The 27,897-nt window shown below is 39.2% G+C and overlaps 4 protein-coding genes across 4 annotated transcripts; 1 reads left to right on the top strand and 3 right to left on the bottom strand.

The window, feature by feature from the left end:
* The first annotated feature begins 19 nt into the window (after positions 1-19).
* LOC108671825 lies at positions 20-6,829 on the top strand. The gene is made up of 10 exons (XM_018159416.2): positions 20-259; positions 1,415-1,495; positions 1,766-1,849; positions 2,156-2,209; positions 2,930-3,028; positions 3,263-3,424; positions 3,736-3,863; positions 4,442-4,580; positions 5,092-5,221; positions 5,513-6,829. The coding sequence occupies exons 1-10, from the start codon at positions 137-139 to the stop codon at positions 5,602-5,604; spliced, it is 1,092 nt and encodes a 363-aa protein (XP_018014905.1). The 5' UTR covers positions 20-136; the 3' UTR covers positions 5,605-6,829.
* Positions 5,763-9,193, bottom strand: LOC108671824 (H/ACA ribonucleoprotein complex subunit 1-like). Its single transcript, XM_018159415.1, has 3 exons — positions 9,183-9,193; positions 8,517-8,997; positions 5,763-5,885 (listed from the first exon to the last, which is right to left on the bottom strand). The coding sequence occupies exons 1-3, from the start codon at positions 9,191-9,193 to the stop codon at positions 5,763-5,765; spliced, it is 615 nt and encodes a 204-aa protein (XP_018014904.1).
* Positions 9,039-13,143, bottom strand: LOC108671826 (two pore potassium channel protein sup-9). Its single transcript, XM_018159417.1, has 6 exons — positions 12,733-13,143; positions 11,556-11,711; positions 11,146-11,306; positions 10,516-10,672; positions 9,775-9,959; positions 9,039-9,471 (listed from the first exon to the last, which is right to left on the bottom strand). The coding sequence occupies exons 1-6, from the start codon at positions 12,857-12,859 to the stop codon at positions 9,265-9,267; spliced, it is 993 nt and encodes a 330-aa protein (XP_018014906.1). The 5' UTR covers positions 12,860-13,143; the 3' UTR covers positions 9,039-9,264.
* Positions 13,144-16,362: 3,219 nt separating this feature from the next.
* LOC108671827 (pre-mRNA-splicing factor SPF27) lies at positions 16,363-19,037 on the bottom strand. The gene is made up of 5 exons (XM_018159418.2): positions 18,845-19,037; positions 18,326-18,418; positions 17,913-18,085; positions 17,291-17,401; positions 16,363-16,613 (listed from the first exon to the last, which is right to left on the bottom strand). Exons 1-5 carry the CDS (start codon positions 18,920-18,922, stop codon positions 16,391-16,393), a joined length of 678 nt encoding a protein of 225 aa, XP_018014907.1. The 5' UTR covers positions 18,923-19,037; the 3' UTR covers positions 16,363-16,390.
* Between the last annotated feature and the right edge of the window lie 8,860 nt (positions 19,038-27,897).

Here is a 27,897-nt window from a genome sequence, read left to right as displayed (position 1 = left end):
TTTTTATTCATATTTTGTTGCATCACTAATTTTTATGCTGTTTCACTTTCAACTTTCAGGCTGATAATTCTCTCGAAAGAAAACCTACCATAGTTGTACCTACTACCTAGATCGAGGACTTTTTTTATTGTGGGCCATGGGACTGGGATCTCCTATTACACCTGTAGATACAAAGAGCTGTTCTAGCTCTGAAGCTTCTCTACTTCATAATATTAATGAAGAACTGATAGAGCTCTACAAGTATCTGGAGAAGCATCAGGTTAGTGCTCATGATATGTTCTATCATATTGTCAAACCACAGATTTTTTAAAATCAGTTCATTTTTAATTTCTTTATTTAATCATGATTTAAATCAATTTTTCCAGCACTTCCCTTTAACTTCACTTGTTGTTTGTCTGTCTGTCTGCTATAAATCTTATAATCAAAATTTAAAACACTTCTACTTATCCTATTGATTTGAAATTTTGCACACTTGCGTAAAGTTGGAGACAATGCATGAATCAAATGACAAAATAAATGATTTATACAAACTTTTTTCAATGTTAAAAAAATTGAAAAGCAATTTTGTCAGCTAGGTACAAATCTTATAACTGACATTTGACAAACTTTTACCTGTCACATTGATCTGAAATTTTGCACACTTGTGTGAAGTTGGAGGCAATGCATGAATCGATTTACAGAATGAATAATTTAGAAAAAAATTTTATTTATTGAAAAAATTGAAAATTAATTTTTTAATATTCGAAAGTAAAATGAGAAATTCATTGTACATCTGCAACATTAGAGACACTGGATTCTTTAGAAGTGTTGTCTTTAAAAAGTAATTTTTAAACGTATACATATTATTTATGTATGGTAATGCTGGTATGTGTGGCAAGTTATCCATGATACTACTTTGGTGGTCTTCTTAATATAAAATATTATAGGACTCAAAAATCCTCTTGAGAGAGACTCTGTGTGTCTGTCTAGAAAACTCTCTGCTTTGCCACTATGTCCATGGTTAGGTTATTAAGCATTTCTGATTAAAAATATTACCTTATATAGATTTATATGGAGTACATACCTAATAGGCTAATATGTTCCAAAATTTTCTAATAGAATGGGCATGGCCATTGGCCAGTATGAATCTAAAATCAATGCAATTTTTTCATACAAATTATTCATAGGTATTGAAATAATTTGTAGTATTTTTTTTACTATTTTTACTATTGCTTACAGTAAGGAACCATAACTGAACAGTCTGAACAGTTTATATTGAAATTGTTTTGAAAAAAGAAGGCTAAGAATGTTTTCTATCAATTATACTCAAATATACTACAATTATTGATTAGAAAATTGAAGCTGTAGGTTTCATAGTAATTGGTTTCCAATATAGAGAATATACCCTGTAAATTTGGTTTATATCATTTAACAGGTGTCTGGGACTGAAGCTCAGCGTTTACTGGACCCATTAAAAGTTGCAGTAGAAGGAAAGGATAAAAGGAAGTTATCAACTGTAAGTTCCATTAAAATATCTTGTAAGGTACAAAATTGAAATGAATTCATTTGATGCTTTGATGGTCACTGCCTCCAAAAGAAAGGCAAAAATAATTAAAAGTTTGCTATCAATGACACAGGTTTTGCCTCTATTTTTGTGCCTTCTAGGCCTCTAAAAGAAAGTATTTGTAAATACTAGTCAAGACTGGTTAGAATGCAGTCATCACATAATGTGATCTTAAGTACAACACTGAGTGTGATGTTTAATAAGCAACTTTATGATGATCAGGTGAGGTTGCTGCAAGTGTCAAACCTTGTCCGCAATGCTGCGCTCTGTGCTGCCTTGGTCCTCATCGCCACAACCCTCTGGCAGGTCCGCTAACCTGTGCTCATTGCTCAGTAATTCTAGTAGATTTTAGTCATAGTAAACTTGATTAATATATTGTTGAATATTTTAGTAGGAGGCAATTCTTGTTTTCATTTAGTATTAAGGCAGTGAGCTTATGTAAACTTTGGGGAAATCAACTAGGGAAAAAGATACTCATTTACTTGATAATAAGATACTGGAATCTGATGCTCAGTAATTTGTATGGACCACAATCATCAGCCTTATTAATACAGTTGTTGATATGCTTTGTCTGCTTAGGAATGATCACCATGAACCACTCTGTTGCCACAGGCACCTCTGCCCTCCAAGCTGATGCTGGTGGCAGTGCGACACATCCAGATGCTGGTCAGTATGGCGTCATTTGTTCACCTTTGCTTACCTGGTAAACTCAAAAAATTTTTATGCATGGAATCCAATTTCCCAATGACCAATCCATGATTTTTTTGGTCTGAGCCTTACATGCAATTTTGTAGAATGAAAATTAATTTGGAATAAAAATTAGTTACTGATGTCCCCTAAGCTAATGCATCTCTAATTCATCATTTGCAGCTTAAAAAAATATTCCAAGTTTGAATAATATTATTCAAACAATTAATAAATTTTGAGCAATAATAGGTTAATGAGGCTGTGATAATTCCTAATTTACAATCTTCATTAGAGATTTCAGTTATGGCAAATGATTCATGGTAAATTTGCATGTTTTTAATTGAAAGCTTCCTATGTTGATTACGGTTATTAAAGTCCCAGTAAAGCACAATTTGCTTGGCCATTATGATTTAAAGGTGGATTATTGATTGCTAGTTAGACTTACAGTAATGTAGCATCATTAGTAATAAGTTATAAATATTTTACTTGATGAAGAAATCAAGTGCTCAGCACAATGCATGCTATTTGAGCAATTAACTTAATATTCCTAATATTACCATAACTATTCCATTGATCTAGATAATCAAAAATATCTGTTTTATTTTATTTCTATGTGGTAAAAACAGTTCAAGTTTGTTATTCTATATATATTTTCATAATTAATTTCTGTATGTAATCTCACTATATGGTTGTTATCAGGTGTTGCCCTACTGGGACTGGTCACGCCTCTACTTCGCTGAATGCCTCATCAGCAATCCATTCTACACCCGCCCCGCCCTCACCCTCGCTGATTGTAGTGTAGGTCTTTTATTTACTGACTCGGGTGCTGCGTTCAGGGCGTTTGTTTGCAATGTGCAGTGACACAACTCAGGTGCTGGCTCTTGGTCAGGAGCTTGTTCAGTTCGTAGACATGCATAAATTGTTTTTATGAATGCAGCATACATTCAGTTTGTATGCATGCAAATATTCAGTTTATATGCAGGCATTCATTCGGGCTGTATGCACGCACCTATTGAGTTTGTATGCGGCCAGGTTTGTGAGAGTGAGGAAGCCCTTGCGATGCTGTCGAACGTGCCGGTGAATGTGGCGACGGACGAGTTCCTGCGAGACGATCGTCCCTTCGTTGTCACGGACGCCATGACAGACTGGCACGTCATGAACACCGACGACTTCTGGTTCGACAACATCACGGAGGTATGTTACAACATCATGGAGGTGTGTCACATTAACCCATATTGCATGTTTGTATTGGCCAGGCTCATAACTCAATTTTTCCAGACGCATGTTGATGAATATCTGTGTTTATGTTTGAATCTTCTATCATATTTCTCCCAGCTGACAAGTCTCATGTTCACCTTCTCTAAATGCAATTGCACAATGACCTTAGAAGAGCACATCTGGAGAATAATCAACGTGCATTACAAAACCTCTTGATATTAACATCCCCAAAAAGTACAGATTAATATAATCTTGTAGACCTAGCTAATGTTATTGATTGTGTGCAGCTGTACAGGTCGGAGCCGCTGCAACACCTACTGCCCTGCGAGTTGAGTACGAACCTGCGGGCACCTGCTGGCGACCTGCAGAGCTTCCTGCAGCGTATCCACCTCTCCGACTCCTGGTATGGCCATTGGTGAGTGTTTTGCTTTACTATATTGCCAAAAAGGATATTATGTAATGTGGGTGAGTACATCTTGCGGCTTTTTTGTTTTTTTTTTGTTCGGGTTCTATTTTGTATGATTGATGGGTATTTTTTGCTCTTCATTATTCAACTTTTGGCAGTAAGAAAATTATGTGTTATTTTCCAAAGTGGTTGGTGTATGCCCCTCTGTGCTGGCCATGATGAAATTTTAGTGTCATCTTGGCGCAACAGGAACTAACAGTAAACACACAACTTTTTGAAATTTGGCTTGCATCTATCAGTTTTATTCCTAATCTAACTCAATATGCAAATTTAAAACTTCTTATCTGTCTTATTTAATCTTGAAATTCATTATCTCTGTGACTAATGTTCTGTTTTCACCATTGGTCCACTTTCTTCATACCCTCTCATGCTATGTGTGAGAACATTACCAACATAGCTGCAGCCTAATGCACCAACTTTAGCTTTGAATATACTTTTGCTTCTGAACGTTTGTTTAGTTCGCCTGTTCGCTTACCCTTGTCAGTACATCATCACACATTGAGTGAGTGTTGCCTTGTGATGATCAGGGAAAACTGTGATCGTAAGGCAGCCAAGGCCCTGCGTAACCTCTACCAGCGGCCGTACTTCATGCCTGACATGGTCGACTTCTCTGACGCCAATTGGGTGCTCATGTCTTCAGACTACAGGGCCAAGGTTTACAAGGAGGTGAGCTACTAAGCTTACTAACTCTCTAGTAAGCATACTACTCATTCTCACCTTTAAAATTGATTATTTGATTGAACGGATTATTTTTGTGGAAGTAAATGCTCATCAGTTATAACTGAAGGATAATAATGAGTATAGTTTTAGGCAATGCATGGATTTATAGAATTAACATGTTCGTGTCAAAGAATTGACAACATATACTGGCATAATCAGTCATTTTGCAAATCTCAAGAATTTTAATGTTTAATAATGTATTATATTGCTGAAGTTGATTTCAACTTTCATCTTTAAATTGTGCTTGGTTTTGTCGATGTTTTGAAACTGCAACACTCCCACTCTTGGCCGCTATCTTCCGCTGCAGAGCTCTAACACATCACAAACAATTCTCACTACTTGCATCTTATATTCAGCCTCGAGAATAAAGATTCTTGTATAGATAATTTAACTACTACAGAGGTCACGACCTCAATGTTAAAAAAACGTGGCTTGCATGGCTCTATTTGGTGCGTAGGTACGGTTCCAGTCAGAAGTGCTGTGGCTGGCAGTGCTGCGCGGGTGGCTGCATGTCCGCGTTTCGCCTCAGCTCCCCTGCAATGAGCTGTGTCCTGAGCTGACGACAGCCCTCATGGAGGGCCACGTGTGTGAGTGTCAGCTGTGTCCTGAGCTGACGACAGCCCTCATGGAGGGCCACGTGTGTGAGTGTCAGCTGTGTCCTGAGCTGATATGCAATGTGTCCACGTATACAAGTGCAATGTGTGTGAGGCTTGGTGTGCTTAAGCCAAGTGTCAGCTGCTTGCTGAACGTACTGTGTGTGCCAGCACCAGCTTTGTCCTGAGCTGAGAACTTACAGTAAAAAGATTACCGTGAGTTTTCTATTTTAGCGATGTGACTGATAGTTTACTTGCGCACTGACAGAGATGCTTGGTTTGCAGTGGTGGTGACCAGCAGGCTCTGGCGTCTCGAGTACATCCCTGGCGAGCAGACTGACAACCTGGCCATCGCCGTAGGCGGCTTCTGGAACTGATCTCTGACCCGCCTGCCCTGGCCCATGTCGCTCTGACCCGCCTGCCCTGACCCACTTTGCTCTGACCCACGTCGCTCTGACCCGCCTCGCTCCGACCCGCCTCGCTCCGACCCGCCTCGCTCCGACCCGCCTATGCTGACCCGCCTACACTGACCCGCCTACACTGACCCGCCTACACTGACCCGCCTACACTGACCCGCCTCGCTCTGACCCGCCTCGCTCTGACCCGCCTCGCTCTGACCCGCCTCGCTCTGACCCGCGTCGCTCTGGCCCGTCTCAGTCTGACCCGATGCATATCAGGTTAAAACATCAATCCGGGTTTCCATGCCACCTTCACGACAATGGTTCACGTTTCATGCCGCCTTCACCAACGGAATACCACAGAGATTTTAACTCTTATCGTCATTTATTTCTTTAAAGAAATAAGTTTTATAAAATGTATATATCCACATATTATTTATGTTGATGCCGAAGTCTAGCAATATAAGGCATCAACATATTTATGTTGATGCCTTATTCATTGTATTTTTCAACGACGGGCTAGAGCTTATTTTGATCCGTTATTTGTTTTAATTTGACTTATACTTGCATATTTATTTAATATATAGAGAAAAATATTATATCTTCATTATATCAACATGAAATGGTTTTATAAATCACCTACTATTTGGTTTACCTTATGAGTTAAAAACATTTAACATGCTTGATAGTTGCAGTGTAGTCGCGCCTGTCTTCAACTGACGCTTGTCAACAGTAAAGTTTAGGTGCCGCTACAAGTGTTTTGTTTACACCTCATCTCGTGACTCCGGCTTCTTGCGCCATTGTACTCGCCGCCACTGCCTCAAAGGGGATTGTTTGGTGGACTACTTTGTATGGTCCAGTCAATCAGTGCTAAGATCCCTCGTCTATTGAAGCCTTCAACAGGTTGAGTCAAGTGGTACATATGCGTACCATGAGGTGTATTTCTCCAAGACGTAGTGGCACAATTATGTCCTGTTTCAATTATTTCGACACGTTTTTTTTAATAGATTTTACCGTTTTAGTTCGGATTTATTAACTCGTTATACATATTAATCCGGTAGAAGAATGCTTAGGATATAAATCCTCAGTTTGTGTATTTCATAATAGTGCAAAAAAATGAATTATTGTACAAGATGAAGCAATCGAAGTCAACGTGTTGAATGATCAAGCGGCTTCATCAAACGTTTGAGTTAATCGATTAACGCGCGATTCAATAAACTTTAATGAGGTCTTAATTTTTTTATCAAAATCTCCCTCTGATCAAAAATGGAATTAGTTCACACTTGTTGTTTGCTCGCTAGTGGTTTTTGAGCTGCTGAGTTCTGAAATTGTCACTATCAGCATTATTCCAATTCCTATTATCCTGACTTTCTACTAATTTAATACGATTATTGTTCAATTTAATAACCAACTGTTCAATTATCGATTTAAATATTCTTCAATCTGGTAATGAGTGTTCGATCATTCAAGAATATTCCGTTTTGACGCTCATTTTGACCGACAATTTTCCAATGGGCCTGTATTGTATCACAAGGTCGAAATAGACCGCTGTTGAGGGCGCATTCTTTATAAATACAAGTAGAGAAATGAGAGTTACCGAGTTACGGAGGGATTTGGCCTTCCTCCTCTAAAACGTTACGTCTTTCCATTCTCCTCTAATCAAATTTTCTCACCGTCAAGCCTTCAAGCGTCAAACGGGTTTATGTTCGGTCAATCACGCTTGAGACAATCGATTGACTCAAGCTTTTGATCAAGCTGCTTGATCAAAACTGATTGTTTAGGGGCTCCTTCTGTCGTGGGGGTACCCTGGCTCGCCCTGCTGGCATTCTGGCTGTCGTTACTATCAAGCCAAAAGAACCTCTAGTATCTATTTGGAGGATTTAGTATTAATTTTTGGATTTATTCCATTTGAGCCTTGCCAGCGGAGGGCTCAAAACTTTTACCACCACTATTAGAGGAACATTGGCTTAAGAGCTCAAGATCCCCCAGGTAACAATTAACCGGAGTTATTTTGGGGATACCAACCATAGGCTATTCTCGAAGCACCACCCTCGACGGCTACCAAGCGCCACCCCCTGGTGTCAACGAGAAACGAAATGAACTTCCCAAGATTCGAACCCACGGCTAGCTCCTTTCATCTCAGTGCCGCTATCAATACGCATACAGCGGAGCTAACTACAGCGCCACAGTGACGCTCACTAGGTTCACTACGAGTCTCTGCCCCCTTTAGCCATTCCTATAAAACACATCTTTGCCTTCCCTCCCCGCTTTTCTTGCTTATTTTCGTCATCCATCTGCTTTCCCATGTGCCTCACATAAATTTAATCCCACACCCTGGCGTGGTTTGCTCCCGTGTGCTGTGACGCTGTATCTCTTCCTATATTACCAGGGCAACGCCTGGTCCTACGAGAAGTATTCAGGTTGTCCCGTTAGTCGCCCACCCACTGGTCATGCATGGACTGCCGGTAGGCAATTTTAGCGCATGCGTTGCCCATCGCTCTCTCTCTGTCTTTCTTCCGCCCCTTTCCAAGTTTCCCTTTTCCTTCTGCATCCTCCCATTTCACTGCACAGTTCCAGATGCCGCACTATCAAAACTCGCCCAAGTACACGTATCGGCGGATCTTCTGTCAATGATTGGTGTGTTTAGCTTGAAAATCGTCAGCGATTGGCAGACGGATTCACTAACATCTAATTATTTTTAATCGTAGGTCCTCAGATTTACTCTAATTTGTTAGCACCTTCCAAACGGCATCGTGATTTCCTGCTCCCATCAGACCGAGCGAACTTGAGTTTCCTAGAAACTGGCAAGTTTTGGGTTGGGCGCACACCAAACGTCGCCTGCCCAGCGAGTAGAGACTTGCAGTCATCGCTGTTGCATCTCATATACATACCTCTTGTCTCATGACCCTGAAGATTTCCCCGCTGTGGAGTAGCTCCGTTGGGGCATTTTCTGCCTCCGTCTCTAAAACCCTCTCCTCTTCCGCCTCCGTCTCTGAATCCCCCTCCTCTTCCGCCTCCTTATCTAAATCCCCCTCCTCTTCCGCCTCCGTCTCTAAATCCCCATCCTCTTCCGCCTCCGAGCCCCCTCCTCTTCCGTCTCCGTCTCTAAAACTCCCTCCTCTTCCGCCTCCGTCTCTAAATCCACCTCCTCTTTCGCCTCTAAAACCCCCTCCTTTTCCGCCTCCGTCTCTAAAACCCCCTCCGCCTCCGTCTCTAAAACCCCCTCCTCTTCCGCTTCCGTCTCTAAAACCCCACTCCTCTTCAGCCTCCGTCTCTAAACCCCCTCCTCTTCCTGTTGCCTCCTCTCGCCCACCAGATGAGCCGCCCGCAACGTGACCGTCGGCGCAACAAACAACAACAACAACTAGGCCACTGTAAGAAGGAAATTATAAAGCGTGATTGAAGTTTCGTAATGAAAAGTTCGGATAATAGTTTTATTAAGACTCAAGAAGTTAGTGATACAAATTGATAAATTCCCTCGACGATAATATCCCGGTGTGGGAACCATTATGTCGAAGATAGTTGTATATGCCTTTTCTGAAGCCCTAAGAATGTACAATGTTCCCATTTAGTCATAAGTCATATTTGTATCTGGTTTTACTGAGGTCTAAAGAATGTTGCGAACACTACACAATTTGCCTATAGAGGATATTTGAATCTGCCCCTGCTGAATCCCAGGGCGTATAGAGAACACTGCACACAGTTACACGAGCAGACAGAGTCCATGTCTGTGGTAGAGCCGAGGTCTGCCTTGCCCAGGGAGCGCGTGTCTGGGTCGCCTATCGACAGGATCGAGCCGTTCGCCGTAATCACATCGCCTTCCAGGTGTACAGCTCCCGCAGCCGCCTGAGGGCAAGAACAAGTATATTGTGATACTTATTTTTGAACTTGAATTTTGCTAATTAAATGGATTTCGCTGTGAAAGTAAAGCTTCAACAAAATTACAAGGCTGTGGGAGCGATATTGCTTTAACCAATCAGCTTTATAGGCTACGTTGCTCTTTAGCGCGCTTCCCCACAGAAAGGAATAAGAAGTGTTGGCGTTGGGCAATTTTGCGCTTTTACGACTTTTGACAAAACTGAGAAAACGAGTCAAATAATTAAATGAAAAATAATTGAAGAGCTTCAGCCTAGATAGCAGTCCACCCACCTGAAGGGCTTCAGCTTCGTCTCGCCGCTCGTCTTCGGTGTTCATCGTAACGAGTCTGAGCACGAAGAGGTTGAGACAAGCGGCCACGATCGCCATGCCGAACAAAATAAATACCAGCCACAAGGCCACGTATCCTGGATTCTCTAACGCTTTGTCCTTCTGAAGTGCCACCATGTCCCCAAAACCTGCACCAATTCATCAAACGTTAAAATGTTTCTCCAATCACGGAATTTTACTGGACAATATTTCAGAAATTTTCTTAATTCTGGATTAACAGTTAGATCTGACTACAGCTTCTAGATCAAAAGAACACATCGAGTAGCAGTTGATTTTTTTCCACAAGATTTATTGAGCAGATATTGATTGGCTTATAAAATATTAAGTTTGAATTTCATTCATAAAAGTGAAGTTAATTTTGCTGAACTTGTTAGGCAGAAGCACGCTTGAAAAGGCCTCATATCATATGGTGGTGATGACGCAGTACCTATGGCGAAGAGGGTGATGACGCAGTACCTATCGTGAAGAGGGTGCTGACGTAATACCTATGTGGTGGTGACGACGCAGTACCTATCGTGAAGAGGGTGCTGACGCAGTGCCTATATTGAAGAGGGCGATGACGCAGTACCTATGGTGAAGAGGGTGATGACGCAGTACCTATGGTGAAGAGGGTGATGGCGCAGTACCTATGGTGAAGAGGGTGATGACGCAGTACCTATGGTGAAGAGGGTGATGACGCAGTACCTATGGTGAAGAGGGTGATGACGCAGTAGTAGACGGAGTCAAAGTAGGTCCACTGTTCGATGCTGGAGAAGACGGCGGCGCCGGCGGTGATGGTGATGGTCGAGCACGTCGTCACCGCCAGGATGAGGTCGACATCAGTCACATCCACTGACTTCAGCTGAATGCCGTACACATTAATACATAATTATTATACACATTAATACATAATAATTATGTATGTACATAATTAGTACATACATAATTATTAAACTCGTTCTATAACTATAATATTTGATCTATGGTCACAATCGAGAGTTGCATGAAAATCGTACGTATGGCCTTGGCACTTGCAGCTCAAATTATTCCAAGACACGGCAATCTTTTTAGTTATCGTCGTAAGTTTTATGAAGATCGTTTGGTTGGGGTTTGGTTGGTTAGTTCAGTTTGAAAAAGCTTCGGGTGACTTACTGGTTAAAATATGATGAACAACTTTTTGAGATGATGAACAACTTTTATGATGAACAACTTGAGAGATGAGCAATAATTAATTTTATTTATTTATAACTGTGACATTTTCAATAGAAATATAATACTTCCCTGAAATTTGCAAAAATTAGTACACTGGGAAAATGGATATATTTATTTACTTACTTTAAGAATTTTCTTGATGCCACGGATGATCATGGAAAATACTTTGTTGAGTCGTTCACCAATTGAATGGAAAAGTACGAGGCAGAGCGGTATGCCCACAACAGCGTAGATGACGGTGAAAATTTTCCCCTGGATTGTGTTGGGGGTTGAGTGCCCGTAACCTGTTCAACGGGATGATAATTAACTCCATGCTGTTGAATTATGAGTCATAACGCTACACCGTGTTGATTGTTATGTAATTTCACAATTGAAGAGTCCATACAGAGCTTTAAGGTACATGTTTGTAGAATAGTAAGTTGCAATTAATATTCAACGTTAGGCAATTAGTATAAGACAAGACTCCCTGAAAATATTCATCTGGCTAATATTATTATTATTATTATTATTATTATCATTATTATTATTGAGACCTATGGTAGTGAGGACGGTGGTGGCGTAGTACAGCGCGCCAGCAAACTTCCATTGCTTGCCAGCCTTACGAGGCACGCCGCCCAGGACGATCACCTCCATGATGCGGTAGTCCTCCGAGCTCACCCCGTGCTTGGCCATCCATTGCTTCTCTATTTCTGAAATAATATTGTTATGAAGGTTATCACTTCACAATTTGTACTTCAGGTCACAAACGTCTCGTATACTTCCTAATTTACACTTCCATCTTCCTTGTCACATTAAAATATTATATAAGCTTAAGAAGACACTTTGAAATTATTTTAGAATGCCACATTGTTAAATTATGTTCACAATTTTAAAAAATTTAAAGGTATTACATCTCCTATGAAATTGTAATAAATAAATTCATATGTCAACAGTATGATATGATGCGTTTTCACTTCTGTAATTAAGAGCTAAATTCTGCAGTTGCAGCAAATAATGTTAGGCTTAGTCGGTTGGAACAACTTTTTCAAACCAAATACACTATCGTCATCAGGCATCAAACATTTCAAAGAATATCCAAGGACAGTGAGGCACTTTTTCAAACTCCAAACATAATGTAATGTAACGATCACAACGCCTATTATAGTCTAATAAAATGAACACTGAAATGAATGAGCACTGAATCACATCACAGCTTAGATGCAAAGAACATTTTTATAATTTTGAATTGTTATGTGATAATTAGGTTTTCTGCAATGAGTTGGGGTGCAGTGTTGTCTAAATATTTGAGCTTTAAATATTTATTAGGTATGGAGTATAAGAAAAATAGAAGTACGCATTATTTAACAAGGTTTTGAAACGTCTAGGTCCTGCACGCTGATTCGTAATAGTATCGAACTGTAATTTATTCATATACCGTGGATGGAGTGTACTACGATGGCTGGGTCCGATCCCTCCTCCCCCTCAAAAAAAAAAAAAAAAAGCGAATCATTACTGGTACATCTCGACGTTAATGTGCGAACCTTTAAAAAACTTGGAGCGTCTGATACAAAGAAAAACCCGAATTTCTGCTGTTCCAAACTGCCAAAGCCTGTGATTAATTAATTCCCGTAGGTGCGAACTTACGATAAACATTTATGTTGGAGTATCAAAGTTCCAGTACAAGTTATTGGAATTGCGTTATGCGCAAGTTTGCGTTAAGCCAACACTCACTGCTGAGGATAGACGCTTTGTGCTCCGCAGTCAAGGACTCGAGGCGGTCGAACACCGCCGCCCCCACCAGCAGATACGTGAATGTGCCCACGATTAAGGACAGAGTTCGCACGTTCTGCTTCTTCATGGCGAGGCTCAGTTAGAATGCTCAACAAGTCAACGTATTTGACATAGCTCGTGCACTTTTGTACTTAACATAGCCCGCGCATAGCCCATGGCTTTTTGTAGTCAACATGCAGGGCTCTTTGTTTACCAATCACACACAGAGCACTGCTTTATCCGTTGTTATTCAACTTTGGCGTTTGAATGACAAGCAACATGAAATAAAAGTGATTTGGAACCACTAATCGTTAATTAAATAATTTTAATCGGAACTGCCATGAAAGGCAGCTCATTCGTTGTTTTAGTTCCTGCAAAGAAGACGTGTCATCAGGCCCGGCAAAAATTTATTTAAAAAAATTATAGTAGTCCTGCAAACTTGTACACGACGCCTCTCGACGGCACAGACTGTGGTAGATATCGCACACGACACACTCACACAAGTAAAAATTTTATCTGAACGTTACCATGGATCAGACTAGGGAATGTCATTGCCGGTCGGAAAGATATTGCAGCACTCGAAGGACTTTCAGTGCTCTATGTGAATTACAGGAAGCTGCGCTAACCACGCAAAATTGGTTGACCAAGCTAGGTAGGAGACCACGCTAGGTGGGAGACCACGCTAGGTGGGAGACCACGCTAGGTAGGAGACCACGCTAGGTAGGAGACCACGCTAGGTAGGAGACCACGCTAGGTAGGAGACCACGCTAGGTAGGAGACCACGCTAGGTAGGAGACCACGCTAGGTAGGAGACCACGCTAGGTAGGAGATCACGCTAGCTAGGAGACCACGCCAAGGAGACCACGCGTCGTTAGGAACTGATCCTAAATGTAGGGTGGCCCAGTGGTTACTGTTCACAGAATCAAGATTGGAGCAGTGAGTTGTGCGTTCGATCTGAGCCACCTGCGTCAGTTGTGGTCAAAATCGGCAATGTGGCCGGGTGGTTAAGCACAACAAAATTGGAGCAGTGAGTGAAACAACAAGAAACAAGCTGTAAAAATTCGTCGATGTTAAGAATCAGTGACAGGTCTAGTGGCCTAATCCACGTTGACACCGCTATACTATACTATACTATGAATGTACTAATTAGACCACCAGCAGTCATCAGGAGCTGGTCCTAAATGCTCGGCGTAGAACAAAATAACGAGCGGCATGTACAAGTATTTCAAAATTGTTATTCGCAGACTCGTTTCATATGCATGTTGTGCAGCCCAGCTTTTGTACATAACTAACATTAGGTAGGTTTTCCTCCATGGATCACACATAACAAGTGCGAGTGTATTGAAGTCAGGTTGCACATTGAGTTGCATGTAATTTATTCAACCTATTATAGCTAGCTGGCTAAAATAAATTCAATTTGATGAGAACTATGAATTTATTTATTTTGAAGTTATAATAGTGCAGATTAAACAAATGAAGTAACATATTCTCAGAACATGCACAGACTTTTTATTTAACCTAAAATTTATCATGACACACGACCGACCATTGATACAGCGGTGTCGCCATCACAGAAACATTCACAGCCAGCTGCGGGTTTCGAAAACGCTATTAACTGCTGCAATCTTCCTTCGCTTAAACCACCCGGAAATATCGTCAATTTTGACCAGAAGTTCAACAACTGCCTGGGAGTCTCTTACCCAAAACTCGCTGCTCCAGTCACGACGATCTTAACCACTCGGCTACACTACCTAAGCCCTAACCCACATGGTGAATGTGAATGCACTTATCATTTGCATCTAAGTCAATGCATTTGATTCCCATAGTGATAACCAATGCATTTGCTAGATTTGTATTCATAAACTGCATCACGAATGAATTGGGTGAATTTGCATAGATACTAATACAAGTACCAAAAAATATAACTCAGTACTCACTGCAGTGAGTGAGAGGGAGAGCATTTTCTCGTCGACGAAAACATGAAGTCACGGACGGACAGACGGACATGGCGAGCATAATAGTGCATTTTTTTCATAAATGAAAAAATGCGCTAAAAATAATGATTTGACGCGTGTAGACCACAACATAAACATGCTGCACAACTCAACTTGGTGTTAATGTTGAATTTTGCAAAGCTAATCTGATGAGAGCACAGCCTCATAGTATTTAAATCCTCTGCTGCAACATTCACTATCTATATGGGAGATATAAATTTTGATGCTAGTTCTTAGAAGTTAAAATTTTTTTCCTAGGAACACTGCATTCACACTACGAGACAGTGGCACCTTTTGGTCAAAAAATAAGATAATCCGTGGATCGAAAATATTGTTAAACGCGGCGAAGTAACTATGCAAAATTGATCGGAAGAAATACAGGTCAGAATACCGAGACGAGATATACAAGAAGAGCAATAGTATGGAAATGGCCTATGAGTTGCTGGCGAGACAAATTCGCTCTCGGCATTGCAGATGCAGACTGAGGTTAGGCAGAGCGGAGCAGCGGTTCTTGCGTGGCAGACGATCGATAAACCGCGAGACGCGGCGACGGCAGCATACTTGTTGCAAACAGACAACTTACGAGCTCGAGCAGACAGCACTTGTAAATTCGAGCAGACTGCTTGTGAGCTCAAGCAGACTGCATGCGAATTCTAACAGGTAGCTTGCGAGCTCAAACAGACTGCTAGTGAGCTCGAAGAGACTGCTAGTGAGCGCGAAGAAACTGCTAGTGAGCGCGAAGAAACTGCTAGTGAGCTCGAAGAGACTGCTAGTGAGCTCGAAGAGACTGCTAGTGAGCTCGAAGAGACTGCTAGTGAGCTCGAAGAGACTGCTAGTGAGATCGAAGAGACTGCTTGCGAGCTCGAATAGTCTGCCTGCGAGTTCAAAGCGGACAGCTTGTGAGCTCAGCAAACTGCTTGCGAATGTGCGGCTAGCAGCGAGCACATTGACTTGTATCACAATATATTCGTAGATCTTGCATTTCGAAATTAGTTTTAAAAGACACAATTGGTCCTAAATCTATTCTCGGCCTCGACTTCGTGCAGCCTAAAGCTTTTCCGATGAACGTGTGAAATCTGAAGAATTCAATAATAAATCTCCTTACAGGTCTGAAATCTCCGTTCACAAAACTCCTCGTTGGATGACGTACGTTAGGAAATGCGCACCGTTAATACAAGATTAGGTGTTCGCTGTTTGTCATGTGCGCCGCAGGTGACACATTGTTTAGTCATAAGAAAAAGTGGTCTCTCTAACAACTTAAGCGGATAAGAGATGAGTCTACCACGCAGGTCTTAGGACGAATGAGAATATGGCTAGACTGCATAGGTCTAAACAAGAATGAGAATGGGAACAGGGGAAGAATAAGAGGAATAGTCAGACGGCTTATGTCAAATAGAAGACGAGGCGGAGAAATTCTCGTTATTCAAGAGTAATTAAAAACAAATGCCAGCGTATTCATTGATCAGTAACTCTATTATTATCGGTGTAGCCTGCTTGGCATCACACAGCTTTGTATGGTGCTGGACCTGTTGCTGGAGGCCGACCAAAGTCGTAATTGCCCGTTCTAGAAAAATTAAAAACACATTTACTCCTAACATTTATTATAAAATTTGATAGGTACTTTATTACATTTCTTGATCAGAAGCATTATTGTTATCGTGATTGTCCCGCTTGGCCTCAAGCAGCTCTGAGTAGCGCTGCAACTGTTGCTGTAGGTTGACGCAGGCTTGCTCGATGTCGTAGTTGCGAGACACCAGTGACACCCAGGTGCTCTCCAGGTGCCGCAGCTCCTCCCCTGCTTTGCACTGCAGACTCTTGCGTGCCCAGTTCACCTCCTGCACAGCCTTCCTGCAACATAACGCATTCTTATTGCTGAGCTTCTATTAATAGGCTCTTGCGTGTTCAGTTCACCTCCTGCACAGCCTTCCTGCAACACAATGCATTCTTTGAGCTTCTATTAATGCTTCCAGAACATAGTTTAAAATAGAGCTTATATGGATAAACGATAATTCGTTAATTGAAAAATAAATATGCACTTATTTAAAAAAGTTCATTCAAAAACTCAATTACGACAAGTGAAAATTTTTAGCATTAATAAATTTGAAAGATATGAAAATGAGTACAATAATTTCTATGGCATCTTTAAAAAATTTTTTGAAAAAATTTTTTTTAGCCAGAGGAAAGAGTGAAATGCTCAAAGTCATAATGCGGGAAATGCATTAAAATATTTGAGTATTGAATAATAAATAGTTATACATGCTGATGAAATTGATGGGCAATCAAGGATGTCACTAGGTTTCAAGGACAGAGGAGCTAAGCCCCCTAAGACTCAAGATCATATTCAAGTTAATAATAACTGGTTGTTAACTGGTTATTATTTTTTTAAACTTGTATTCAAGCCACATTATTTCTTTGCAAAAAATGATAATATTACTAGATAAATAGAAAATCATTAAGCACTAAAGAAAATCTTACAGGGGCTGAAGCCTCCTTAAAATAGGCCTAGTTATGGAACAAAGACTGACTTGAGGTCTGCTAGCTGCGCCTGGGTCCGGGATAGCATGCGCTGCAACTCCTCATTGTGGCTTTTCCAAGCCTCACTGCCATTCTCGCCCAGGAGTTCCAAATTCATCAACCTGCCATGTAATCAATTCAAGATTTAGGTTTATAACATGACAGTTTTAACTTAAGGATGGCAATCTTCTTTCTTAAGCAATAAATACCAAGCATAAGCAAGACGTCATCCAAGGAAGAACTTGAGCACTGCATTTGGTTGCCGCTAAGGCTCCAGTACTTCATAGATACACAGACAGTCAGTTCTTTTCAGCAAGTATATCACTAAAATTTTCCTGCATTGTAAAAAATGTTGCTTTATTAGCAGGATACTTAAGTAAATTACTTTAATATGCATAGAAGGAAACTGAGGTATAGTTATTGTTGGTGATGTATATACCGTTCTTAATTCATTTGAGATTATCATTGACTTCTTTCATATACACATATATACTACATGGGGAGGCTTATTGTGCATAGTATAGAAGCAATAGGCCACACCTTAACTTTTTTTCAGTTTTCAAATGTTAAGCACTACTGAGAGGATACCAACCTATAGTTGGAATGCCTTATAATAAAGAAGTAACTAAGCACCTGGTTGCTTGATGTTCAAGCTGAGCAAATGAGTTGTCAACACACTCACTCCATGCGGACACATCAGTCATTTTGCCTGGTGGTGGAGGTGGTAGCTCGTATCGTTTCATGCTCAACGTGTCCATGGGTTGCCTGACTGATAAACGCTCAAACTCATTGCGCATGATTTCTGTCTGCCATGTAAGAGCAAGCCTAATAAATCTCAACAAATACTTAGCAAATTCAAAAGTGAAATTGTCACTTTTCAGATACTTCTATTGAATGTGTCTGGTCATCTCCAAAAGAGAAACATGCCAGTCATTTATACCCATTAAAAATTTGAAATCAAAATATTCTCAGGAAAAAATAAATGAATTGTTAGATGATTAACCAGCAGAAGCAATCATTATTGGTGGAATCATGCACTGACTTACCTCAAATGCTGACAAATTTAGAGGAGGTAGATGCTCAAGATAATTTTTGGTGGGACGATATCTTTTCTTTTCATCTTCAACCATTGCAATTGCCTGAAAAAAATGACAAAGTAATAAGTTAACCTTTCAGAATCAATTTGATTTTCCTGTGCCATAACTCTATGCAGAGGATATTAGGATATTTCCAAAGTATCTCTAATAGCAGAAGACTGTCTTCCATTCTCTTTAGCACTAAAATAGGTATATACTGGGCAATGCAGTTCAAAATAGGTAATAAGAATGGTATTGTGTCCATTTGAAACTATGAATGACAAATCAAGTAATTTAGATACCTTGAAAAACTTATTAAATGAAAAATTGTATATTGTTGCAATTGAAGAACTGAAATGAATTGGAGCCTGATCACATCAAGCCATTATTTATTATACTGATTTAACTGTGTATGGAAAACATGATTGACAAAAATAACAATAAAACGGTCAATTAAAACATTAAAGCAGCATTGAAATTAGTACTTACTGCTTCTCTCACACCAGGCTCATCATATCCTGTGTCAATGTATGGCAATGCATCAACAATTACTTCTTGTGATGCCATTGCTGGTGTTCACAATAATCCTCCAAAGAAAAACTTGTAAAAAAATTACAGGTCAATCAGAATTTATACCATAAAATCGAAATAAATGTTTTCACCTGAAAAAATAAACTTCTGCCAAGAGAAATAATTGGGCACATTGAGGGGAGGAAATTCAAACCAAGCAAAATGCCTTTTGCCTTGTAATGTATGTATAGCCAATGCATTAAACAAATTTGAATAATATTCAGGCAAACAGAATTTTGATCTGGCATATCAATGAGCAAACTTAAAACCAAGGCCCAGGATCATACCATGTAAGTTCCTGCAGGGTTAGTTAGTGCAGATTATTTTATGGTTGAATAAAGTTAATATCAATGAGATGAATTGAGACCAATTAATTTATCCTAGATAATACAAGAAATCAACAAAAATTACCATCAATAAGCTTTTTACAAAATTAAAGGACTTGAAAAACTTTTGCATGAGACATATATGCAAATCAGAATAATCAGATACAAGATAGACGTCATCCTCATACAAGATAGACGTTAGAAAACCTGCAATTGTGCAAAACCAAAATCTTGTGAATTCAAAGAGTGATATTTTCATTTAATTTTAACCATTATGACTTGATCATTGACCAATAAAAACAATTAGTCTGGAATTAGATTTTGCATCTAGTAGAAAGCTCCTGGCTTCAGAAATAGCTGTAAATCTCTAGCCATGCCTTGGTATGGTATGTATAGTGTTTATTCCTAAACTGACCTGGTATAAATATATTTTTTATTTCTGACATTAACTCAAAGTAAATATTACTTTTATATGCAACATAAGAGGTATAATTATGTAAAGTGTATAGAAGTGGACATCTGAACATATTCAATGGATCTACTCACTCATATAGGAAACACAGAATGGGCAATTAAAATGGAAGTTTAATAATTAGGAGAGTCCAGCATTACTGAAGATGCCACAAAGGCATTGGCACCCATTTTTTGTATGACTCTACTGATTGCACTGAGAACAAGTTTAGCTTAGTTAGGACATATTGATTTAAGTAGGGACTAGGGAATTCAAAGAATTTTGCTAGTCAGGCTGACAGTAGGTATATTTAAGGATTGAGACTATGAGCAGAGTGTGTAAAAAAACAGGGTGCAAAGAAAGTATGTACATTAGTTTATTTGGAATTGCTCATTGCTGAATGCTGTAGCTCCTCTTAACCCTAATCACCACAAGTTTGCGGGAAACTGCCCTTTTTTTCTAATAACCACCATAAAAAAAACACAAATCTCACAGCCTTCAAGATACCTACTCAAGATACCAGATACTCTTCAACTGAGATCTATTCTTAGTATTGGATCAATAATATTTTAGCTATTTTGATCAATAATTATTAGGTAGGTCATTTAGCAAACTACCATCAACCGGGGCTACTCAGGACGGTTTTGAGCATTTTTTGTTAATAACTTCTTACCATGAAACATTTCATAAACAAGTTTAGGCTCATTTTATAGCTTTTTGCAAGGGCTATCGAATGGCATCTTCAAAAAAATTCCATACGCTATTCATAAGGTGCCAGAAGCAAAAAAAGAGTGTCCTGAGTAGCCCTATCAAACGGGGGTACTCCGGACACTTGGAATAAAACTTCATTTTAAAATATTTGAAGCATCCAGAGTATACTCATCCATTACTAACAGTACTCTGAAGTCCTCCTCTTTCATAGTAGATGATGTAGAGGTAGAATAAAAGACATTTTCTGTGATTTTTACTTGTTTTTCCTTTATTGATATGATATTGCCATATACATTAATTACCGTATTATTGATGTGCAATTATCGTATTATTGATGCAATATTGCCGTATCCATGAACGTGCAATTGAGCATTTACAACAACCTTGTCCACTGCAAGCTTCATATCAGCAGCCTTAAATCATTTTTTTGTATCTGTAAGCTTACAGGACGACTCGCATTTTCACATCATTTTGATTGGGCTAAGCGAATTTACTATAGTAAAAAAGATCGTGAAAAACATACCTGAAACAGAAAGGAATGTTTCAGTGACAATCAACGTATCTTTTGGAGAAATAAATCATAGTTTAGGTCAATTACTTTTCATTCTGTGATGCCTGTTGCACAATTCTATACATGACATGCTATGCACAATTTTGTGATGACGGATGATGGACTAATTTTTCGATAAGTGAAATTTTTGGCACTGAGCAAGGAAAATGTGATCAATATTCTTTGTTTTTAATCAATTTTTTTTTTGTAATTAGAGCCTTTGCTAACTGAGGTTCAACCGTAAATGCGTTTTTGGGGGTGTCCCTAATAGCCCCGGGGGGGTGTCCCGAGTAGCCCCGCCGTGCGGAAATGGCTGCCATTTCTTCTTGGAATGAGATAGGCAAATTCTGTCAATTACATTTTCAAGCCAACACCTGGGTGCAACTTTTACATAAGTAAAATTTTTTAATACGGCCAATATTATTTTTGCTACATACCTTAGCAGTTGCAACTTTACAATATATAGTTTTTCACCATTTTTTTCAGGAATTTTTCAAAGCAAGTAAATGTAGTATTTTTCAACTTCCTTTATACTACATAGATAGGAAAAATGTTGACGTTTACGCCACTATTTTTAGTTTTGCAATATTCAAATTAGTTTTGCTACTACAACAGTTTTACGCCGTGTCGGAGGCCTGTCCCGAGTAGCCCCGGTTGACTCGGCGTGGGCCGCAGAGCCGTCCAACACAGCTCTGATTTAGACACAGCTTTCATCTGGATGGAATGGCAACATCGTCTGTAGAATTCAAGTAACACTGAAGCCAGCGTTGCCAGATGGTATATTTCTATACCAGATTTCACAAATCTGGCATTTTCAGAAGGTGTCTGATATGAATATTTTAGATCTGGTATATATGCCTAAATCTGGTATTTTTCTGGTATTTCTGACTTATAGCAAATTTACTGCATTAAGTTCCACCTCTGAAGTTTGAACTTCCTCCAGTGTAGGCGTGGATTATATTATTATTTATATAGGTTGCCTTCAGAGCAGCGCGATTAGAGCTTTCTCGCCATTTTTGGAACCGCAAGTTTACCGCTTGATGAAATAACCCCAATCTAATTGTTAACATTTAACACAAGTGCTTGCTATTTAATTTAACACGTTTCCTGCGATGTGACCCACCGGTGGGTCACCACTGTGTTACGTGTACGGCGACGGCCAATATCGATGCTATTCTCCTGTTGCGACGGTGGTATATGTACGATAACTTCAGTTGCATCTGAGATAGCTGGGAGTGAGGTTGTCAGAGTTTTGTTCTCATATGTTACAGCTTGATTAGGTAAGAAAAACAGTGACCCACGGGTGGGTCCCATCACATCTGAAGATAATGTTTTTCTTGTAATGCAATGGGACCCACCGGTGGGTCCCATGTTAAAAAATTGTATATGTTGAATTCACGATGCATAAGTTGTTTGTTCAATGTTTTAATTAATTGATATATTTTGTAGGTGTGACCATGAATGTTTCTGCTTTCTATAAGGGTCAAAAAAGATCTACTACTACTGCTAGCTCTAGTTCTGAAGATATCGTTTCAGGGTGCAATGATGACAGTTCCGATCTTGAATATGCGCTTTCAGAATCAGGAAGCAGTTCATTGTATGAAGACAGTATCGATGAAAATCAAAGTAATGTTGATAACGAAAGTCAAGACAATGAAGACGATATTCCAGCTGAAAATGATTGGATGAAAGTGACAAGAAAAGTACGAAAACATGTCTTTCCAGGGACTGAGGAGCTTTGCGTAAGAGCTAGACCATCATCGACAGATAAACAAATTAGGCCAATTGATATATATAAACAGTTCCTGACTGATGAAATTCTAAACCTAGTTGTTCAAGAAACAAATAGTTATGCAGAGCAGAAAATTGGTTCCACTAGTCTGACACGAAGTTCAAAATTACAGCAGTGGATATCCGAAAACAAAGGTTCCAAAGCGGCTAAAACCAAATCTTGAAAAGTTTCTACATTTTGTGACTCATGTGATGGTTTGCCTTATCTCTGCCCACCATGTTTCAATATGAAACATGAAAAGTAAAATATTTATTCACTAACAAATGTAATTATATTTTTATTCTGCATATTTTGAATAAAATGAAATTTTCATGAATTAGAAGTTCGATAAACCTTCATTCTTACATATCTTTCTTCAATTTAACCTTTATATAGAAATACTAGGACACATATATAACGCGTAGTCAATATAGACTTATATTTTTTTGCAAATTATAAAAGGAAGAAAAAATTAAAGTGGGACCCACCGGTGGGTCACATCGCAACAATGGAAAGAAGACTGGGACCCACCGGTGGGTCACATCGCAACAATGGAAAGAAGACTGGGACCCACCGGTGGGTCACATCGCAGGTGTCGTGCATAGCAGCAAAAGAGCTGTCGCAGGAAACGTGTTAACATGCAAACGGATGTCATGTCAACTGGAACCAAACACCACAGCTGAGAGTATTTTATGCAGCTAATGAATTTCGCAAACTTTGCTGGAAGAGAGATTATTGAATTTTAGAAAAAAGGCGGGATAATTCAATGAAGGGTGGTGGCAGAACTGCAATCTTGATACTCTATTGCGATTCATGCTATGATAACCTACGTAACAATTTTCATATGATAGTTATCATTTTTGCACATTCAAAGTACACATGACATAACATAACGTACCCAGATTTGGAAACCATAATTGCTCAAATGAAGCAAAAATAAACGACAGACAATTGACTTATCTTGCAAATATATATAGGTATATATTCATATTTTGTATCACATAGTATAATTACGCTCTGTAATTATGCCATATTGACCTAATTTGTATAGTCCATTTACGCGCATTGTTATTAGGTACCTATTGATTGTGTTGATTTTGCCGGCCGGGAGGATGTTGGGAATGTAGTCCCAACATTGTCATGCAGGATCGTACTGTCATGGTGGCAGGGAATTATTGTGAGTACTTATCGGTCCAACACCGTGCGTCAGTCTTAACCCTTCGCAAGGCCCCATGCCCTTGGCCCTTGGGCCCCTCTTGCAAGTTGTAATGGTCTAAACTCAACAGTTCGACCCCATCCCCATGGTCTCATCACAACTCCCTTTAGAAATATGTGGAGTTTCGAAATTGATAGTAATAAATCAATAAATATTTGAACTGGGAAATTCCTTAATTACTTAAGTTGGTTCCACAATGATATCAATGACGTAAAAAATTACAATGACATCGGTTAAGCCTCACTGCCTCAGAGGCTCCGCCATGATTCTAGCTTTGCTAAGTCCTTACACTCTTACCTCGTAATTCATGATGTTAGAACTTCGATATTCAAATGTTGAATATCTGTCAAGTGTCAATATCACAATCAAGATTATTTCACAATCAGAATATGTTATAATATCACAATCGAAAATATTATTCACCAATAACCATCCATTTCAATGCCGAACTGGACTCCCATCTTCACGCTAGCCATATGTTTACATACGTTACAAACAGTGACGTATGTCGTCCCACGGTGATGTCACACACAAGAACACGTGGAGACAAAAAAGCAATATTTTGCTGCACCACAAACAAATAAATGTAAATAATTGGTAATAGAAAAGTTTTTCTGGAACATTTTGAGAGACTGTGCCTAAGCAGAATACGATATTAATAAATTATTAGTGAAGATACTAACAATAAAGTACAGCAATCTCTTGATTAGCACGGTTTTGAATACCGCGGTTTTGATTAACGCGGAAAAAAAATTGCAACCTGCCCTTAATCTACGCGGTGCCAGTTTTGATTAGCGCAACTTTTTTTCACAACGCATCATTTTCCCGCCTCTAGCCAGAGGTGTTATGTTCGTAACAAAAGTGTTACTTTTTGCTTATTAAATCTTATGTTGTTACTTTTGTTATGACTTTTGGAAAAATTTGCCAAATGTTGTTACTTTATGAATTTCAGCCAATAATTCTTTAAATAAGGTCCCGTTCTGTAGGCACTCGTGCTGACTACAGAGTCGGTTTAACTGCGCCTTGTCTCGTTCATAACTCGAATGGTCGAGTTCGGCAACGTTCGCCGGTAAGTGCGCCATGCCGGTGCACTAGTTACTCGTTAGCCTTCAACTGGTCAAGATCGCTGCCATATCTACTGCTCACTTTTATCAAACTACATAATTTTCCTTGATAACTTACCGTCATAATTATGGGCAAAAAGGGAACGCTTAAACGTAAAAATATCACTTTGGAGACTAAGCTTGAAATAATTAAGCGTTTTGATAATGGTGAAACGAAAACAAAGATTGGTGAAGACCTAGGGTTTCCCGAGTCAACAATACGCACAATTTTGAAAAAGTCATCCGTTCGCATTTCTTTTATTTATTTCCCCTATTATTTAGAAAAAAATATGATGAATTTTAGTGGAAAAAAAATTATTATGTAACATTGCTATTTTTGAGGATTCATTATAATTATTCCCATTTATTCTTAAGTTTGATTAGCGCGGTTTTGCTTAACATGGTAAAACTCAGGGATTTATTAACCGCGTTAATCAAGGGATTGCTGTAGTTCATTTGATGGCCGCTGCTAGCGCTGGCATCTGAATACGGGCGTGCCACCTTTGTTTAGAATTTAAACAATTCAATATCTCACTGCAACACAAGTCAATACATTAAAAAAAATTGTAATGGAAAATATGTTGCTGGAACACTTTAAGAGACCGGACCTAAACAGAATACGATATATTATTAGTGAAGACTGAAGATACTAACAATAAAGTAGTTCATTTGTTTGCCGCTGCTAGCGCTGGCATCTGTAATATGTGAAGTTTCTATGGGTAATTTTACTTCTATGGGTACAACTTCTATGATCAATTTGAATCATAAACATTTACCTAATGCAAGAAATTAGCAATCAATAATTCAACGTTGTTTTGTAAGTTTTGTACCAACGGAACTATGGAAAACTACATTAATTACGTATTAGCAACTTAAGCTAAAAAAATGCACTGTAACGGGAATCAGCTGTGAGAGAAGATGCCAGAAAGCGCGATGGATTCAATTTAGTTGTTTTTAATTTGAAATTGGTGTCAGTTCTTTGGAATAGGAGCGTAAATTTCAGTGTAAAACCTATTAAAATTTTACGTTTCTGTGTGGATTTTGATGCTGTTAGCATTGAAATACTTGACAGTATCTCTGATGCAAGAAATACTGGCTAAATACATTTTAATTTAGAAATTAACCTCAATCGAAAATTCGAAATTGCTGCTGTCAGGGCTATGTTGGTTCTTGCGAACCGATTGTTGCATCCAGTCGCTTATATTAAAAATAAAATGATTTAAGCAAGTATTTCTGGCATCAGAGATAATTCAAAGTTTGCTAATGTTAACAGCATTATAATACATGCAGAAACGTACATTTTTTATAGATATTAAAAATTTAGGCTCTATGACTTGTATACTATGTCTATTATAGTCTATAGGATTTTGAATCGATGCATGCATACAAATTCAAATTAGGTCCACCCACGCTCCACAGCCAGTGTAGCTGTCAGCTCACCTTCTTCAGAAGTGTGAAAGCTTTTGCCGGTGAAGGTGTGTTTTACGATCGGTCCTTAAAGAAGCGTTGATCGGTTCAAAATGACATAAGAACAGGTTCTTTTGAATAACCTATGGATTGGCATCATGCGTACTGTTGATGTACAGGTTCATACCCTACTTGCCGCAACCAGTCCAGTCATTCATTAGTAGGCAGCTATGGCACATCTAAAGCCATGTTGCCTTCTTTAGTTCTGTAATTCATGTCCAATTGAATTGTGATCTATGAATGAATATTCATTACTGTGCTGACTCTTAGAACCTGAGTCCCGAGTTGACACGTTAGCAATCTAGTTAACTCATATCCAACCTCAACACAATGCGGATACACGTTTGTGTGTACGGTCAGTATGATTATGTAATTTGCATTGCCACGCATCCATATTTAAACTATTTTAGCTTTCTAAAAGTACGGCGCATGGTGCATATTTTTACCGGCATAGTACGGCGCACTGCGCAGGCTGTTAAAATGACAATATAAATTCCCGCGCACCTGGCACATCTTCCTGACTATGGGATCCTACTGAGTAGCATCCACTAGCCGGCTAGCATGCACTGTCTTTCTTTGGATCTCAACATTTTCCCACCAGACGGCCCAAACTTAGTGTTCTGGCAATAGTTTGGCGTGCAAAGGTATGACGTCACTATTTCAACCATCAACTAATGGTGGAACTAAGACAAAGCTTAATATAAAGGAAAAACTAGAGAGGTGTCAGAACTCAGAAACTCAGAATTACCCATGATGTCAGAAACTCGGAATATACAGCGTTTACCCTAAATGGTCAATATTTAGCCTGTTACCTTGCTGCATACAAACTTTACAAAGAGAGTTGAATAGAGTTATCTAATGAATAGAGTTATCAATAATTGTTTACCCAAAAATCCCAAAGTGGTTAACACCACCTTGGCCTGTTGGCCATTATTGAAGGCAATAAGTGTCCTTTTTAAGTCATCCATTATGATCCATATACTCAATTTACTCATTATGCTGTTACTGTTAGTAGGTAGGCTTCCTAATTGCAACATAAAAAATAAGTGATTTAAATAACCTTTCAAAAAGACAAAAAGCTGAAAAAATAAAATAAATAAAACAAATTCATGAAAAAATAATTGATTTTTTATTAAAAATAAATAAAAAAAATCACCAACCCTGCTATTACACTTTTTGACCGGGTCCGGGTGCGCAGCCGTAGACCAGCAAATTAACGCTCAAATCAGCCCTGGAGCCAACATCAACCATCTAAATGCTATAGATATTGTCATCCTGGCACCTAAGCAGCTGTAGTCAATTGACCTATCTCACCACACGAACTTTAAACCAACACTACTTCAGCACACAAGCTGCTACTCCACATAGTTAACGGTC

The sequence above is a fragment of the Hyalella azteca genome, unplaced genomic scaffold (assembly GCF_000764305.2).
Source record: "Hyalella azteca isolate HAZT.00-mixed unplaced genomic scaffold, Hazt_2.0.2 contig15700, whole genome shotgun sequence".
NCBI lineage: Eukaryota > Metazoa > Arthropoda > Malacostraca > Amphipoda > Hyalellidae > Hyalella > Hyalella azteca.
This window is presented reverse-complemented; position numbering and strand designations above follow the sequence as displayed.

What these genes read in the sequence shown, in the direction of transcription:
- LOC108671825 (XM_018159416.2), top strand. Translation starts at nt 137, where the DNA reads ATGGGACTGGGATCTCCTATTACACCTGTAGATACAAAGAGCTGTTCT. An exon ending in TCACCCTCGCTGATTGTAGT is followed by an intron (nt 3,029 to 3,262) that starts GTAGGTCTTTTA and finishes GTATGCGGCCAG; the next exon opens with GTTTGTGAGAGTGAGGAAGC. An exon ending in GACTCCTGGTATGGCCATTG is followed by an intron (nt 3,864 to 4,441) that starts GTGAGTGTTTTG and finishes TGTGATGATCAG; the next exon opens with GGAAAACTGTGATCGTAAGG.
- LOC108671824 (XM_018159415.1), bottom strand. An exon ending in TCAGGGTCATGAGACAAGAG is followed by an intron (nt 5,886 to 8,516) that starts GTATGTATATGA and finishes GCATCGGGTCAG; the next exon opens with ACTGAGACGGGCCAGAGCGA.
- LOC108671826 (XM_018159417.1), bottom strand. Translation starts at nt 12,859, where the DNA reads ATGAAGAAGCAGAACGTGCGAACTCTGTCCTTAATCGTGGGCACATTC. An exon ending in CAAAGCGTCTATCCTCAGCA is followed by an intron (nt 11,712 to 12,732) that starts GTGAGTGTTGGC and finishes ATATTATTTCAG; the next exon opens with AAATAGAGAAGCAATGGATG. An exon ending in GCATCAAGAAAATTCTTAAA is followed by an intron (nt 10,673 to 11,145) that starts GTAAGTAAATAA and finishes TACGGCATTCAG; the next exon opens with CTGAAGTCAGTGGATGTGAC.
- LOC108671827 (XM_018159418.2), bottom strand. Translation starts at nt 18,922, where the DNA reads ATGGCATCACAAGAAGTAATTGTTGATGCATTGCCATACATTGACACA. An exon ending in TAAATTTGTCAGCATTTGAG is followed by an intron (nt 18,086 to 18,325) that starts GTAAGTCAGTGC and finishes CTTACATGGCAG; the next exon opens with ACAGAAATCATGCGCAATGA. An exon ending in GCGCAGCTAGCAGACCTCAA is followed by an intron (nt 16,614 to 17,290) that starts GTCAGTCTTTGT and finishes GTTATGTTGCAG; the next exon opens with GAAGGCTGTGCAGGAGGTGA.